Source organism: Oncorhynchus kisutch, linkage group LG15 (assembly GCF_002021735.2).
Source record: "Oncorhynchus kisutch isolate 150728-3 linkage group LG15, Okis_V2, whole genome shotgun sequence".
Classification (NCBI taxonomy): domain Eukaryota; kingdom Metazoa; phylum Chordata; class Actinopteri; order Salmoniformes; family Salmonidae; genus Oncorhynchus; species Oncorhynchus kisutch.
Window position 1 is genome coordinate 42,786,158 of NC_034188.2, and position 16,709 is coordinate 42,802,866.

Sequence of the window (16,709 nt, forward strand, 5' to 3'; positions counted from 1 at the left end):
CTGTAACAGCTTGATGTGCAAACCCACTCATGTCCTCCGTAATATAATTATGGATGCTCCCACATCCCCCCTGGTCCGATGGGCAAGCCCCAGGATGGCGCCAAAGGGTCGGGCGCCCGGGGAGGAGGGGAGGGGAGGGTGGAGTGGATCAGGACAAAGACCAGGGAGGCACAAAATGAGGACGAGGGACCCAGTGAGGTCTCTACTGGTTTTGACACAAGATGAAGAGGGTGGTGTGCTACAAATATGAAAGTAAGACCCCGGTCGCTCCCACAGAACCAGAGAGAAAAGGATGAGAAAGAGACAGTGGTGGCGAGAGAAAGAGATGAAAGTGGATTAGCCACCGTGGCGATTTGCGTTTGTGGCATGGAGACGAAAGCCCCAGTGATGCCCTGAATAGCTGGATGCATGAATAAGTGAATAAACAAAAACAAAAGTAAACCCTCTCCATCTGGATTAGTAGGCGGTAGCAGCAGCGAGGCCACATGTGAGGCTGGGGTGGGAGAGAAAGAGTAAAGCTACATGTAACAAAGGAGACAGACTACCACTACTACTTCTACTACTACTACTACTACTACTACTACTACTACTACTACTACTACCGCCTATAACTCTCTTTACAAGGAGTAATATTCTTTAGGGAAAAATATAGAAAATGTTTTAAAACATTTTTGCATTTCCTTTTGGGCAAGGCTAGCTGGTGCCTGTCTGTTTCAGTCAGTTTTTTTTCTGTTTGGTGCCTAATGAACATGACCCAGCATGCTAGTCCACAGGGGTAGCTCCAGCCTAGACAAGGCAGCCAGCCTGACTGGCTAATTGACAGAGGTAGAGTTGACACACTTTAGGAGGACCACATGGAGTCACCATGTCACTGAGCCAAGTAAGGCCGTACAGAGGCAAGGGCTACATACAGTAGTTGAGTAGTCCCAATGGATCAGTGGGTTAGAGTATTATGCTGGCCAAACCAGGGCTGTGGGTTATATTCCTGCATAGGCAACTTTAACTGGATATATGTGTCTCTGCCAATGTCAGCAGTTCTGTTCAGTAAGCTGCTTTGAATAAAGATGAACGCTATATGACCATATTATCAGCGCTGGCATAATCAACTTCATTTTTTTGGTAGTATTATATTTTTTTTTTAGGAACTCAGTGCTCACTACACCAGGTGCAGTTTTTGAAATTTGATTGTTACTCAGCAGTTTTTCTCTTATGTAAGTCAATGACATTCATTCAATTAGCCATGTCAACAATTTTTTTTAATGGATTGGTAGTTAGTCTAGCCAGCTATCTAAACTTGTAGTAATCATGAATACCGACCAGGCACGCACGGCATGTGCCCAGGGGCCCTGACATCCAGGGGTCACCCATTGATTTTGTTAGTTATTCTCACTTGAATATGAGTGATGGCAAAATGTGTAGAATTGCAGAAAATTAGCTTTCAAACAGCAAAGATGTCGCTCCACCTTCCCCATGGCAGAATGGGTAGAATTGAGTGGCATTTGCTATAAAACTGCACATTTTTTCTCTTTACCCCATTGCAAAATGAGAATAATTGCATTAAATTGCCAATTTTTTGCTCCAGCCCATGGATTGTTTTGAATTGCAGAAAATGTATTTGATTTATTTTACGCTTATTTTACCATAGTATAGTATGGCAATAGTTACAGAGGAGAGGAGATGAATGGGCCAATTGGAAGCCAATTAATGAATGAGCCAATTAAAACTTGTTTTAAAACCGCAACATTTTCTCTTCACCTGATTGCAAAATGTGTAGGATTGCAGGAAACCCCAAAAATTTATCTTCGTCATTATGAGTTGGCCAACCAAATCTCACTTAGGGTCCCCAAAAGGCTAGGGTATATTATACCATTATAGTTCCTGCATCCACTAGCTCACAGTAGACGAGGACGACAGTGTGAGCAGTGCTAAGAGGTCCGTCCAGTGGTCTAGGGGAGTTTGCGGGGGGACAGGGGGACTCTCAAGCATACGAATTAAATCTGTACAACTTCCATACCAGTCTGCCATCCATCCAGAACACATCTCCCTGTCCTCAGTCTCTCTCAAAGTGGCACACTTAACATCCTCTGCCTTCCATTTCGCCCAGATGAGGTATCATCTTCTCCGACTCCCAATCCCGTTTTTTTTGCAGCCGGCCGTCTTGGTGGCGGGTAAACAGATTTGACAATGCAATTTGGATGGGCTTTGTAGTGAGTATAATTATGTTTGATTGACTGTAAAGTGACTCCAGACGTCCAGATCGTGAAGTCTCTTGAATTGATCTGGGAGACGTCGGGCAGACCACCCATGACTGCATGAGGAAATGTAAGGGTTGAATGAGATTCAACTTAATGAGATTTAACGGGTTTTTTTCTTCCTAAGGGAGGCGGCTTCATACGTTTAGGCAAGGAAGGAGGATTGGTGGGAAAATGTCACCAATGAGGAATCATAGACACACACACACACACACACACACTGATGTATTGTATCTTCTCATTTAGATCTGCCTTCCTGACCTGAGGGAAAAGCAGACCAAATGATGTCAAACAGATTTAAAGTGGTTAGACACTTCAAGTACCACTCCTAGTTAGGCCTCTCTCTCCACACATAGACCACCTTTTTTTAATGTAAAAATACTATTTGATACAACAGACGCCGACATAAAAAACTCCCAGAGAAGAGAATAAGAGAGAGGGGTAACAATAATTGCAGATGAAAAAATTATCGTTGGATAATCGAAGGGTTTCCAAGATCTTCACAACGTGGATGGCACATTGTCCCGAAAAATTATTTTGATAAAAATGCATCGAAAACAATGTCTGGGTAGACAGACAGATGGTGTGCATCCCAATTACACTCTATTCCCTATATAGAGAATAGGGTGCCATTTGGGACGCAGAAACAGTCACACACACACACACACACACACACACACACACACACACACACACACACACACACACACACACACACACACACACACACACACTGCATCAGCGCCTTGGGGCACAGTCAGATCCTCCAAGATGATACGAACGCAATCTAATATGGCGTTATTTATTAGAGTTGATGGACTACAGCAGATAAACCCGATGAAGCCCAATGCCCTTGTTGCACCTTCCAAGGTAATGACAAAAATCTCAAATTCACAATGGCTACACCCTAAATGGAACTCTACTCCCTATACAGCGCACTATTTTTTACCAGAGCCCTATGGGGGAATAGGGTGCCATTTGGGATGCAGGCAATGCCGTCCACCACGTGCAGGAGGAATTTTCCAGAGCGCTCATTTGGTTTGCTTCCTACCAGCGCCTGTGCCCCGGATCCCTGCGTCATTGAAATGTAACGTAGCGTTATTTAAAAGAGGATGCTGCCATGCTGACAGCCGGCGTAAATAACACATGCAAAAGTGACAGGTCAGCAGTGGCCGTCGTATGCAGATGTGGTGGTCGGGGATCCTTTCTACACACGTCGCCAATGAGGAATAACACACGTACACACACCACCGAGACATACACACACACACAGACACACAAGCCATCAAGATAATCTGAAAAGAAAATTAGCTCATGGAATAAACATGCCGAAGCGGGAATGTTAGGGCCCGACAGCAAACAACCTAATCATGTCGATGAATCTGTCCTTACTCACCAGCGTCTGTATCAAACACGAAGATCAATATTATCCCACTAATACTAGACTCATTTAAAAGCTAAGCTAAAGGAATACTATGATGTCTGTTCCAATATGCACACTAGCCTACTGCTTACAGTAGTGTGAGTCAATGCATTGGGTACACAATTCTGAGTGGAATTTTATTGGAGCAAAACCACAGTCTCTGCAAAGACACTCCTTTTCCCCATAGGTCTCATCTTCCAGCTGTAATATATACTATATCTCTAAGATCATCCTGTGACAATGTTGTCCCCTGCCCTTTTATACAGAGAAGAACATTATGGGGACATTGTGCAACCACGAGGACACAACCTTTTCTCAGCGTCAGCCTCCTGTCATCGCCTCTCTATAATCACCTGCCTGACAAAGTCCCCATGCAGGTACACACACACACACACACACACACACACACACACACACACACACACACACACACACACACACACACACACACACACACACACACACACACACACACACACACACACACACACACACACACACACACACGCACACGCACAGGTGCACACACACACCTCCCCCACACACACAGGCACGCTCTCTCCGGCCCATACGTGTGCTGGCTGTCACTATCAAACACCACCATCAATCTCCGTCACCTTCATACTGCCCCTGTCACCCCAGTTACCGTCGGCCCCAGGCAACGGCAAAAACATCTCAGGCTCCCCCGAGCATGGCATGCATTGCGCACACATTTCTGATGGAGATCGGCATATATGCACAATCTGCATTTAAGATGCCACAAGCCTGACCTTGTTAGCTAGGTATAGAAATTGAGAATGACATGGTTGAGGTATACTACTGTATTGTAATATGTGGATAAACAGGATGTATACATTGATAAAAATGCCTACCAAAGCCACTGGTGGTTCTTTGCTGTCTTTTCCATACCCTTCTATTGTAATACCCGCTTGCTGTAGCGTGTACTTTGTGTGAAAAGCGTGACACCCACTAGTTTTTTTCCCTTCGTTTTTCAAGAGATATGTAGTCTCTTCAAGTTGCAAAGCCGACAGGGAGAATGCATGAATAGGTGTTAGAGGCCATCATTGTCAACGTTGTTCTCTCTCTGAAAGCCATAAGGCATGCCAACCTTATTCTAATAGGCCTGGTGAACTGGGCAAGAGTAGTAGATCATCAGCCAAATGGATGCTTTTTAAACGGTTGCACTCAGTCACTCTTGAAGAGTGCCTTTTAACAATAAAAGGTGCAAGACAAATTAAAAGCTAATTATATAATCGGCTTTATGGATAACCTGTGAAAAGACCTCCTTATTTTCACACTTATTTAGTCCATGACAATATGTTACGGCTGTGTCCGCACCAGTTAGAGAGATTAGGAAGATTGCTACCTTGTTTTTAGTAATAGTCTCAGAGCCATTTTAATGAAATGGTGTGCTTTTATTTCAAGGCGAGCAGTCGTTCATCTTATTTTGAACTCTGAATTAGAGTGGTTTGATTCGACATAACTTGAGTTTTCACACAGTAAACATTGATGTCAGTGAATAGCCTACACCAACTTAGCTAAAGGCCAAAGCCTCCGTCTCGATTGTTGATAATATTCCCCCATAGCAGAGAATTGTATGAAACTGAATTCTGTCAGTGCCTGCAAGCTGCTGGAAAAATGGATTGGAGTGGATCTGCAGATTTTAATTCGCACTGTGAAGAATGATCACATGCAGGTAAAAGTGAATTAGGAAAAAAGCATCTGTGAGCCTCCAACTATATGAGTACTTTATAAGATTGCTGGAATAGTTTGGGAACTATTGGTTTTGTAATTTACACATATTCCATAAAGAATACAAGTATTACAACAGGTAAACGGGTTAACAATTACTGTGCGTTAGGAAGCTAGGCACAAATGGGTCTATGTAATACAGGACACAATGCACAGCCATTGTTATCGTAGCAAGTCGCAACCAGACAGCTTTTCAGCTCAGAATCTTAAATTCAATAATTCACCTCATACGGCTTCAAAATTATGTACTGTTTATCTATTTACCAACAATAAAGCTATCAATGCCCCTTGTCATAATACTATATAGGCTCTAAAAAACAGACCAAACCAAACAGGTGAACGAAAACATCAAATTAACTTAGTAATTATTTTAATGAATAATTTTTAATGATAGAGTGTGTTGTGATTCATGTGAAATGCACTTTAAATATACTTGACTTGACTTTACCGTGTTGTATTTACCGTGTTGTTCTAACTTACCTGGATTATTACTATAAGAAATGTTCAAAGGACTTTTTAACTTGTTGTTGAATTGTTCCAATGTGTCCCCCTATGCCATGTCACATTGTGCTCAAATCAGCATAATACTTGCTTTCAGGCCCCATTCAGACCTAAGTGGATTTGACTGTGGGGACGCTGTCCACGTGCGGGCAGCGACACTGACTGAGATCTGGGCACTGACCCTGTCTGATGCCAGCCGGGCATGGGTGGCACCAGTGCCCACTTGTCCACCCCCCTACTCCCTCTGATGGCTGAAACATCAATGACGTCAACTTGTAAACTAAGGATGTTTTCCCCCATTAGAATGTCAAGTCCAGTCTTTCCTGTAGTTATCCCTCCCTCTCCCGGCTGTCGACACACTCTCTGTGACATTGTTTCATATCTGCAAGCATAATAAATACCCTGTTGGGATGAAATATCTCATTAGAGACGGAAGGATTAGGGTGGATTTAGGCGGTATTTTACAGCAGCGTTGGCTCGCCTGTTCACTTGTAGCCGAGGTAAAGCAATTTGGGTTAATACTGAACATCTGGTCAGTCCAAGAGAATATGGTAATCCACTTAGGGGAAATTAAAACAAATGGAGAGAAGTACGTAATGATTTCATAAGCAATTTCCCATATTAGTATTTCCAATACTTCACAACGAAAACTGATTTAGCCCGACCCTTGTCAAGGGCATCAATAACAGGCGTTCAAGGAAGTACTCGCTGACTGAAAAGAGTACATTCTCAAGTTTCACTCCTGGGCAATGGAGAGGACTTTTTTGTGTGCCATTTCCTAAAAGCATTTGTCCATCAGCCCCTCCCCCCCACCCGACCACCACCACCCAACGCCATCCTCTTAAAGCTAAATGAATTAAATTCTCATTAAATATGCATTTCATTGTTAATCATTTGCATGTGAAGCGGATTAGTTATCAATTTGCTAAATGACTTAAAATCTATCTCTTTACCAAAATAGCCCCTTGAAATTGCATTAAACACCATAGTATGATCCATCAAAGAGACCTCACACGTTGGAATGAATTAATGCATGAAACTGTAGAAAAGTCACATTTAAATGCACAGGTAACTAACAAAATAAAGGAAACACTTGAGTAAATGAGGAATACAACGTCTATTGAAAGCAGGTGCATGCACACATCTGTTGTTCCTGAGTTAATTAAGCCATTAACATTCCATCATGCTTAAGGTCATGTATAAAAATGCCCAGTTTCCCAATATTATGGCTACCATGGCAATAATAAGATATCTCATTGTCTTTGAAAGAGGGGTCTCAAAGGAGCATAGGATATGTGTGTGTGTCTCATTCACTAGATCTCAACCCAACTGAACACTTATGGGAGATTCTGGAGCAGAGCCTGAAACTGCGTTTTCCACCACCACCAACAAAACACTAAATTACAGGATTTCTCATGAAAAAATGAGTGCATCCCTCCAATAGCGTTCCAGACACTTGTTGAATCTAGGAGCATTGAAGCTGTTCTGGCGGCTCAGGTTAGCCCAACACCCTATTAAGACACTATATGTTTGTGTTTCCTTTATTTTGGTTGTTACCTGTATGTCATTCCACGAAAATATTGGACATGCGTTTCGTCCCAGCTGGCTGTGAGAAGATATTTGGATACACCGAAGGTGATGATAGTGTACATTTGTTATAAATGTATTATATTGAAGCAAGCATTGTAACCAGAGATACATATATTCTGGGATAGGGGAGCCTAGTTGTGAAGGGGGGCTGAACTTCCAGATTCAGCCTCAGTTTCATTTCTCCTCATTAGGAAATGTGACTGTGAACAAGATTTGGGTCTTGAAGGCGTGCTTTGATATGGATGTCTCTTGTGTCTGGAAGTAGTCTAGACTAGCTAGCAAGCTAGCCAACTTCTTTCACCAATTAGCTTCAGCCGGCCAGTGTGCGACTGTGGCAAAGTTAGTTTAACTTTGGATAACCAGCCTCTAGGCGCTAGTTAGGGACCATCATTAAATTAGACGATGTAAATGGGACAGTGGTCTCATTAAAAGCTCATTTAATTTCTACAATTTATAGTTGGATAGAGGTTAAGTCATTGAAATTTGGAGCTACTGATATTTAAAAATATTGTCTCATGTACATTTACTGATGGTCCATAACTAGCCCTATAGGGATTTTGAATGTCAAACCAAATTGACCATGGGAATTCTGATTGGTTCACGTGCAGCTGCGCCCCGAATTGATTACTTGGGTGCTGCAGGTTATGGGCAACTCATGGAAAACTGTTACGTTATCATTCATTCCACTCCATTTTTTCCCCCTAATTATCTCGCAAATCTCCTTTTTGGATGAGACTGACTTGATGACAAACATGATCCTATTTACACTTTGTAGTCAATTTAGACACTCAAATACATTTTTCTGACTAATATCGATGCCACATAGGCCGTTTTGTACCAGAGAAATTGTTGATTGCCTTCAGTTGGTCTTTTTATTAATTTACAAGAAAATGTATGTTACATCAAGCCAAGAGATCTATTTTTGACCGACCGCCTTGATTGGGTCTTATGTAGCAAAATTTGAAATTGTGTTTTTTACATTGGATAAAAACAGATACACAGAGCTACAAAATTGTATATCATACACTGCATTTGAGGAACAATGGGAAAGTAATTATTCTTTGAAAGTTGATGAACTTGTAACCTCACTTTTGAGAAAATTACCATAGAACATTTTGGTACCTACTGGAGAGCTGTTCTTTGTCTGTACCCATCCATAATCATTCACACCCTCTTAAGCTTTAGCCCCCACCCAAACTCTGACCATTTTACTCACCCTAGCAGAGGTGGTTAGGCTGTTTTCATGTTATCTAGAGCGTTGGTGACTGTAACTGTGCTGCCGGCAACAATTTAATTACGCTTTTGTGCCGACGTTTATTGACACCGGCCATATTCAACGGGTGTTGAGCGTTCATAAATTCATCAGTTATTCTGCACTCTGGTACACTCAGACGAGAGTGCCCTGAAATCGAAGTAGATGGACAGACTGAATTTACGAACACACCCAAAATGGTTACTTGCATAGTGGCGTCTTTTGTTAAGACATGTAGCTAGCCAGCTAAACAATGAACCATAATCCCAACTCATGACGTTAATTCCCTGGCTTACTCTGAAACCATATACTTCCTTATCTTTCTATGAAAATATTTTAAGGCATCCAACGCACTAAGTCCAGTAAACTGTTGATGCCTAATGGTGATTAGTGTGTCTAGTGAGGCTATCGAGGAGCCTCTCACACCCAAAGCTGTCATCTGTAGGAGAAGAAGGCTGATACTCTCTAGCAGGGTAGAACAAAATAATAATGGATACAAGGGAAAAAATACTAGATAGACTGACATCTGTGTTCTGAACAGAGCACTAAATAGAAAACCTAGCCTTGTACCCCCTTTTAAGCTGAATTAAAGCAAGTTCACCATTCGCGGGCCCATTTAGACAGGATAAGAAAATAAAAAATCATCCAACTGTCATTCCCCTTCCAGTTCTTCACAAAAAGGACCTAGTTAGGGTACAGAATGTGCCGGAAAAAACGATCTAAGAGGGACGAGTCGACTTTGATTTAATCGTATTGGCTTATTGGTTTCAGAACCACCAACCGCCTACGATATCAAGCTGCTAGGTATCGTCGTCCTTGAAACATGAAAGGCTCGGGATTCAGAATTACAACGTCTGGATGATCAGACACTAAGTCGAGAGAGACCAGGAGTCTGGGTAATGGGGATGGCAGAGTATCCATGCTATCTCCTAGGCTCCAGGCTACCTGTCCGTGTCCTTGTCATGTTTTCTTAATTCCCCAACGTATTATGTCTTCCGACTGAAACAGATATTAAAATCTGCTCGGGCAGAAATCTTTAATATCATACCTGTTTCCCTCTATCTGCTTAGAAATAGAGGGGGAGGGATAGGGAGAGGGATGGTGGGATGGTGGGAGGAAGACCAAGAGAAACCGAGAGGAACACAGAGAGAGAGAGAGAGAGAGAGAGAGAGAGAGAGAGAGAGAGAGAGAGAGGCTTCCAAGGCATCTTCAGAAGACAGCGATTCTGGATTATTAAAAGTGAAGCTTTCAAAGAGGTCACCGTTTGAAATACTTGCATGCATCAATTATCTCACAGAGAGTAACAGCAGCAGTGTGTGATGGAGAGTGACTTGGAGCGGCTTGTCACATTGCTGAATGCGGCAGAGCTACAGAAAGGTCCTCGGCTAGCTGTGACATTTGAAACTGGTGGATTGTAAAAAATCCCAGTGTGTTTGTCAGAAAATAACAAAAAGAGACCACACTGACTGGTTCCCAGCCCCCCAAAGGCCTCTAGGCACAACATTCTGCCTGTCTCAATGTCATCTCAGTAATAGGGAACTGAGATTCACAGATCTCTATTGCTATTTTGCCATGTCTGAATAACTGTGCTGTCTGAAATAATCAATAGCGTTTTCACCACCATTACTTTGTTTATGAGAAAGATAAAGGCAGTCGTTCAAAACGATAAACTACTGTAGAAATGACCTGGCTGGGACAGAGTCAAAATGTCCAAATCGAAACCAGGAAGTTGGCAAAAATAATTTCCTACAAATCTCTCTAAAACTTACTGTTAACTGTAATAAATTAAGTTTTAATGTTGTGAACATTTTTGCAATTATTTCCCACTCATTTCTCTTACACGTCTATGGTTAAAAAAGTAATAATTGCAACTCCATTTTTAGTCATCCAGGTGTGTTACAGCTGCAATATGTAACTTTTTGGGCGACCCGACTAAATGCACATAGAAATGTGAGTTATAAATCTGTCATTCTCATTGAAAGCAAGTCGAAGAAGGGCTATCTGTGCTATTTCCATGCTTAGCATTCTTAAGTTTAGTTTTTGTATCTTTTACTTTCAGTTTTGTACACCAGCATCAAACAGCTAAAAAACAACATGTTTGGTTATTGTGAAGATACAGTATTTCACAGTGGTTAACATGGTGCAATGATTCTCTGCACTGCTTGTTTCATCACACAGACTGAAATTAGACAACTATTTCTAATTTTAGAAACCAGGAAATGGCGGAGCGATTTCTGCCTTTTGCACCTTGAAATGTTTTAATAGCAAAAAAAAGGGCGGTGTTATTCTGTGTGATGTGCCAGCCCTATTAACTGTCTGCTCTACAAAGCCAGCGGACCTGATATCCCATCTTTACATGTGACCTACATCCACCATGACACTGGAGGCCGACAGCCTGCTCTCTGCTTGTCACCCCGCAGAGCTGAACTGGGCTATACCCAACAGCCAACACAGTGACGAACACAGGGACATAATAGGGATTCACAATGGAACTGCTAGGCTTTGTTGTCACTGTAACTATTTCTATTGCTACTACTGCTACTATACTGACTACAACTACTATGGAGGACAACTATAAGTACTGTCTTCTAATACAGTACCTAGGTTCAAATATATGACTTTTAAGTAGCTATTTGAATATATACTCTTATGTATGACAAAGTCTAACACTGTAGTAATACTACTGTGACTATTAGCCTACTCCAATGACTAATATTAGATAATATTGATACATTGTTTGGAGTTTGGAGGATATTGGCACGGTTCGTCTCGAACAACACCGGCTTCTCGGCATTATCTCTTTTATATAACGGGTTACCAACATATTCAAATAATGATTGGCATATTTTAATTGAAAAAGTTATTTAGATTAATTTATTCATACTATTTCATCCTTCCACAAGATATAGTCCCCACACAAATCTAGGGTTCTATCGGTTCGGTTGCCAGAGACACGACCCAGTCGTTCAGTCTTTTTGTTCTGTATCTATGGATGCAACCCAGTCGTTCGTTCTAGCTAGCCAACTACGACTAACTTACAGTCGCGTCAAATAGTGCAGCCAGAATAACAACAGTAGCTGCATTGGCATTTGTTTAAGCTGTTTTTCTAGTGACATTTATTTGGATACATCCATAACAACGAGCTAATGAGGCACGATTTCGCCTGGCATAGAAAATGTAATATCTCGTCAGGACACAATCACTTCAAATTGAAGTTGGAAAGACGGCAAACTAGCTGCACTTCGTTTCGTTTTACCTTTTACATTTCTTTGTATATATCCATAAAAATTATGCCAGCTGATTCATGTTTTCGACTGGCTGAGAAACGTTGCTTATTTTCTCATCCCAACTCAAGACACATCCATTACTATGGGACGGCCGGAGATCGAATTTGAATATTGAAATAATGTTGCAAACGTTATACAGAGACAGCAAAGTTTATAAGAAACTCTGCTGTTGAAAACTAAATGTTAGTCTAAAGGACATGTCAGATAATGTATAGATGCTTTTTATAGTGGAGATCAAGTTTATAAAATTGTCTGGATGAGCTGATGAGACAGTGGATTGCGCAGTCAGATGGAACAGAGTAAATAGGCATTTCAAAGTCAGAGCCGGTGGTAACTTGTGGAATAGACACCGGCTGGAATGCGGTTTTAACGAATCAGCATTCAGGATTAGAACCACCCGTTGTATCATTATTAGCAATCATCATCAGAACGATATCAATAATACAAATATGAATATTGAACAAACTATGAATATGGATACTATACCAAACTGTTGTTCACTATTAAATAGAGACAGGATAAAACACATGCTAACATTAGGGTGTGTTTTTTGTAGATCTGAGCGTGCAAAGTGTGTGATTTCTTCTCAGTGATAAAGATGCCTCTCCTCCCCCCTGCAGAGTTCAGCTCAGTGTAAAGTACCATTCAGTGCTGCATCCCTTACTCAAGCTATGCACCCCTCAACACACCTCTCTCTCAGACACTCTCAAACACACACAAACACATAAACACACCAACACAGCCTCCCACCCATACACACAGACCCCTCCCCCCTCAACACACACACACACGCACACACTCTCAAACTCTCTCTCTCTCTAGAAGTGACAGAAGAAGTGGCGTACCTTTGTTCATGTCAATCAGCTGCTTCTTCTTTTGCTGGCGCTCCTGCTTCTCGCGCTCTGCTTTCTCCTTGGCCAGTCTGGCTCTCTTGATCTTCTCCTCCATCTCCCTCTTTTTGTGGTTCTCTTTCACCGCCTCCTGGAGAGGGAAAGGGAAGACACACACAGGCATGAGGATCCAGGCACACACACGCAGGCACACACACACACACACACACACACACACACACACACACAGGCACACACATGCGCACACACACACACAGGCAGTTAAAATTCAGTTCCTGACGCCACTATACTTCTCCAAAAGCTCAGTACTGGAGGATCCCGTCATCAAATGTATAGTTTCATAGGAAATGGAATAAACAATGCAATTGAAAAGCACACCATATTTATTTCTTATGTGGCCATCTTTGCATCAACACAAATATTGAAAGGAGACATGCGATGGCACATTTCAATAATTCATCAATCAACATTATACATAATAAAGATAACACTGCATCACACACACAGTACAGTACAGTAACAGGATGGTGCATTCCACTGCAGTAAGACCAGACATTCTCTTTGGAAATATGTCAAAAACATCAATATTTATAGAATATCTTTGTTATTCCACATCAATTATTTGTGTTTTCATATAGAGGTTCACTTCATGTGAGTGTGTTGTGTTGAGTCTCTCTATATATTGCTTCAAGCTTGTCTTGTTTTTATGCCTGACTAAGGTAGATGACCTAAGAGTGTATTTTGCATCTAGAGTGTGCAGTGTATCGTCAGTCTTTTTAAGTCTTTACCTTACAAAGATGGCGGGGAACCATAACATAAGAGGGTGACACTATAGTAAACCAGTCTCCCAAGCAGGAGAAAGAGAGAGACGACATATATCACCCTCTGCCCTCTTCACTGGCTTAAATGTCACCGAGCTGTCAGGGAAGGAGCTTGAGGAGAAAACAGAGAAAACAGTAGGGGGCTCTCCGCTCGCACAAAATGTTCTGACGCCAGGTGAAAGAGAGGGGGGAAGGAGACACTACCATGCAACCTTTGGAGCCCACAAAGGTTCTCTCACCCCGGGCCTGTGGCGCATGCATGACAGACCTCATCTTAGAGTGTGTGTGTGTGTTCATGCATCCATGTGTGTGTGTTTGTGTGTGTGACTGTGCGTGCATGTGCAACTGTGCATGTATCTGACTTTTCCGACATATGTGTATTTGAAAGTGTGTGTGCGTGTGTGTGTATATTTGTAAGTGTGCATATGTTTAACTATATTTGTTTATTTGCTTTACTATACTATAGAATAGTAAACAAACACATATTTTACCAACGGGGGACATTTTGTTAGTCCCCACAAGGTCAAATGCTATTTCTAGGGGGTTTAGGGTTAAGGTTAGAATTGGTGTTAAAGTTAGAATTAGGTTTAGGAACTCGGGTTCGTTTTAGGGTTAGGGTAAAGAGCTAGGGTTAGGGTTAAGGTTCGGTTTTGGGGTTAGGGTAAGAGTCAGGATTAGAGGTTAGGGAAAATAGTACTTTGAATGGGACTGGATTGTGTTAGTTATACAAGACTGTGTGTGTGTTTGTGTGTGTGTATCTTGGCACGCCCTGCTCCTTCCTGCTCCCTCTTTCTCCTCCAAGGTCTGATATAATGAGTGTCGACAGTCAGACACCCCCCTCAAAATCCCCCCATGGTTTCCTGACGTGTGTCGTGTTGGCGGCTAAGACACAGGGATTACGGAGATCGTGTGGAAGGAGCAAGGAAACAAGCAGCTCATCATGCCAGTCAATAGTGAAGCCTCAGCTCCCAAGGACGAGAGCACTCATTGTCACTGTCTCCTTGTGAGATGACAAGGACAAAGGGAGAGAGAGAGAGGCCGAGAGAAAGCCACACACAGACAAAGATAGAGAGAGACATAGGGAGAAGGAATAACGCAGACAGAGGGAGAGAGAGAGAGAGAAACAGAGAAACAGAGAGAGAGAGAGAGAGAGAGAGAGAGAGAGAGAGAGAGAGAGAGAGAGAGAGAGAGAGAGAGAGAGAGAGAGAGAGAAACAGAGAAACAGAGAAACAGAGGAAAGTGAAATAGTGAAATAGATAAAAGAATATCATGCTCCACATGTCTAACGTTATTTAGACCTGGGAGCAGCATTCACATATTCACTCATTCCTTTGTGTGCCTGTGCATTGAATCGAGGATACTGGATTCACTGGTGATATAGATACCCATGGTGTGTGTAAACATGTTGACTGTGTGCACTTTACATAATTATTGAATACAGAGGGTAAGTGATGATGCATTGCCTCCCCTCCCTATTCAGTAATGAATCCACTATTGTGTTTTAGCACATTGTTGTAGAGCCCTATAGGCTATATTGGTCTACATCTGCAGTTGATCAAATCCATTGTCATCCTAGTTCGATAAGACAATTCAATTCATTTGAGGAATATATTATAAACCAGCTTCTAGTTGAGTGCTAGATTACATATAAAATGATTTGACAAAAAAAAAAGACCCCAAAAATGACTTTAAATAAACAAGCAATTCTGACCGTAAACACAATTACACAGCGTAATTGCTAGAACTGATCAAACATGCTCTACCCGCTAATTGCCATAGCAATAAATATGTTTTTTGTTTGTTTTTCTCTATATGCTGTTCCTTGCTTTGTGCCAATGGCAACGTCTATGTATCCGTTTGATCTGTTTCCTTATTTGTCCTCTTATAAGAAGACTTATGGGAGATAAACTGTACCCAAGGGAAGGTTTTTCCAGTGTAATCTTCAGAGCAGGATTCAAACTTTGACATGATTGAGAGTGTAGGGCAATGACACACAGGTTGCTTTCAAGGATAAGGACAACATACAAGACCTCTGATAATAATACACAGTTGAAGTCGGAAGTATACGAACACATTAGCCAAATATATTTAAACTCAGTTTTTCGCAATTCCTGACATTTAATCCCAGTAAAAATTCCCTGTCTTAGGTCAGTTAGGATCACCACTTTATTTTAAGAATGTGAAATGTCAGAATAATAGTAGAGAAAATTATTTCTTTCAGCTTTTATTTCTTTTATCACATATCCAGTGTGTCAGAAGTTTACATACACTCAATTAGTATTTGGTAGCATTGCCTTAAATTGTTCAACTTGGGTCAACCGTTTTGGGTCACCTTCCATAAGCTTCCCAGAATAAGTTGGGTGAATTTTGGCCCATTCCTCCTGACAGAGCTGGTGTAACTGAGTCAGGTTTGTAGGCCTCCTTGCTCGCACACACTTTTTATGTTCTACCCACACATTTTCTATAGGGTTGAGGTCAGGGCTTTGTGATGGCCACTCCAATACCTTGACTTTGTTGTCCTTAAGCCATTTTGTCACACCTTTGGAAGTATGCTTGGGGTGATTGTCCATTTGGAAGACCAATTTGCGACCAAGCTTTATCTTCCTGACTGATGTCTTGAGATGTTGCTTCAATATATACACATAATTGCCCTCCCTTATGATGCCATCTATTTTGTGAAGTGCACCTGCAGCAAAGTGAAGTGCTCCTGCAGCAAAGCACCCCCACAATGTGATGCTGCTACCCCCGTGCTTCACAGTTGGGATGGTGTTCTTCGACTTGCAAGCCGCCGCCCCCTTTTTCCTCCAAACATAATGATGGGCATTATGTTTCATCAGACCAGAGGACATTTCTCAAAAAGTACGATCTTTGTCCCCATGTGCAGTTGCAAACCGTAGTCTGACTTTTTTATGGAGGTTTTGGGGCAGTGGCTTCTTCCTTGTAGAGTGGCCTTTCAGGTTATGTCAATATCGGACTCGTT

At 41.9% G+C, this 16,709-nt stretch overlaps 1 protein-coding gene across 6 annotated transcripts in view; it reads right to left on the bottom strand.

Moving 5' to 3' along the window:
* The window catches only part of LOC109904740 (protein diaphanous homolog 2), a 624,432-nt gene that overhangs the window by 68,154 nt on the left and 539,569 nt on the right, over positions 1-16,709 (bottom strand). For all 6 annotated transcript variants that reach the window (XM_031790312.1, XM_031790311.1, XM_031790310.1 and 3 more), the window contains one exon: positions 12,903-13,038. In XM_031790312.1, coding sequence (XP_031646172.1) covers positions 12,903-13,038 — 136 coding nt within the window. The remainder of the gene's footprint in view (positions 1-12,902; positions 13,039-16,709) is intronic.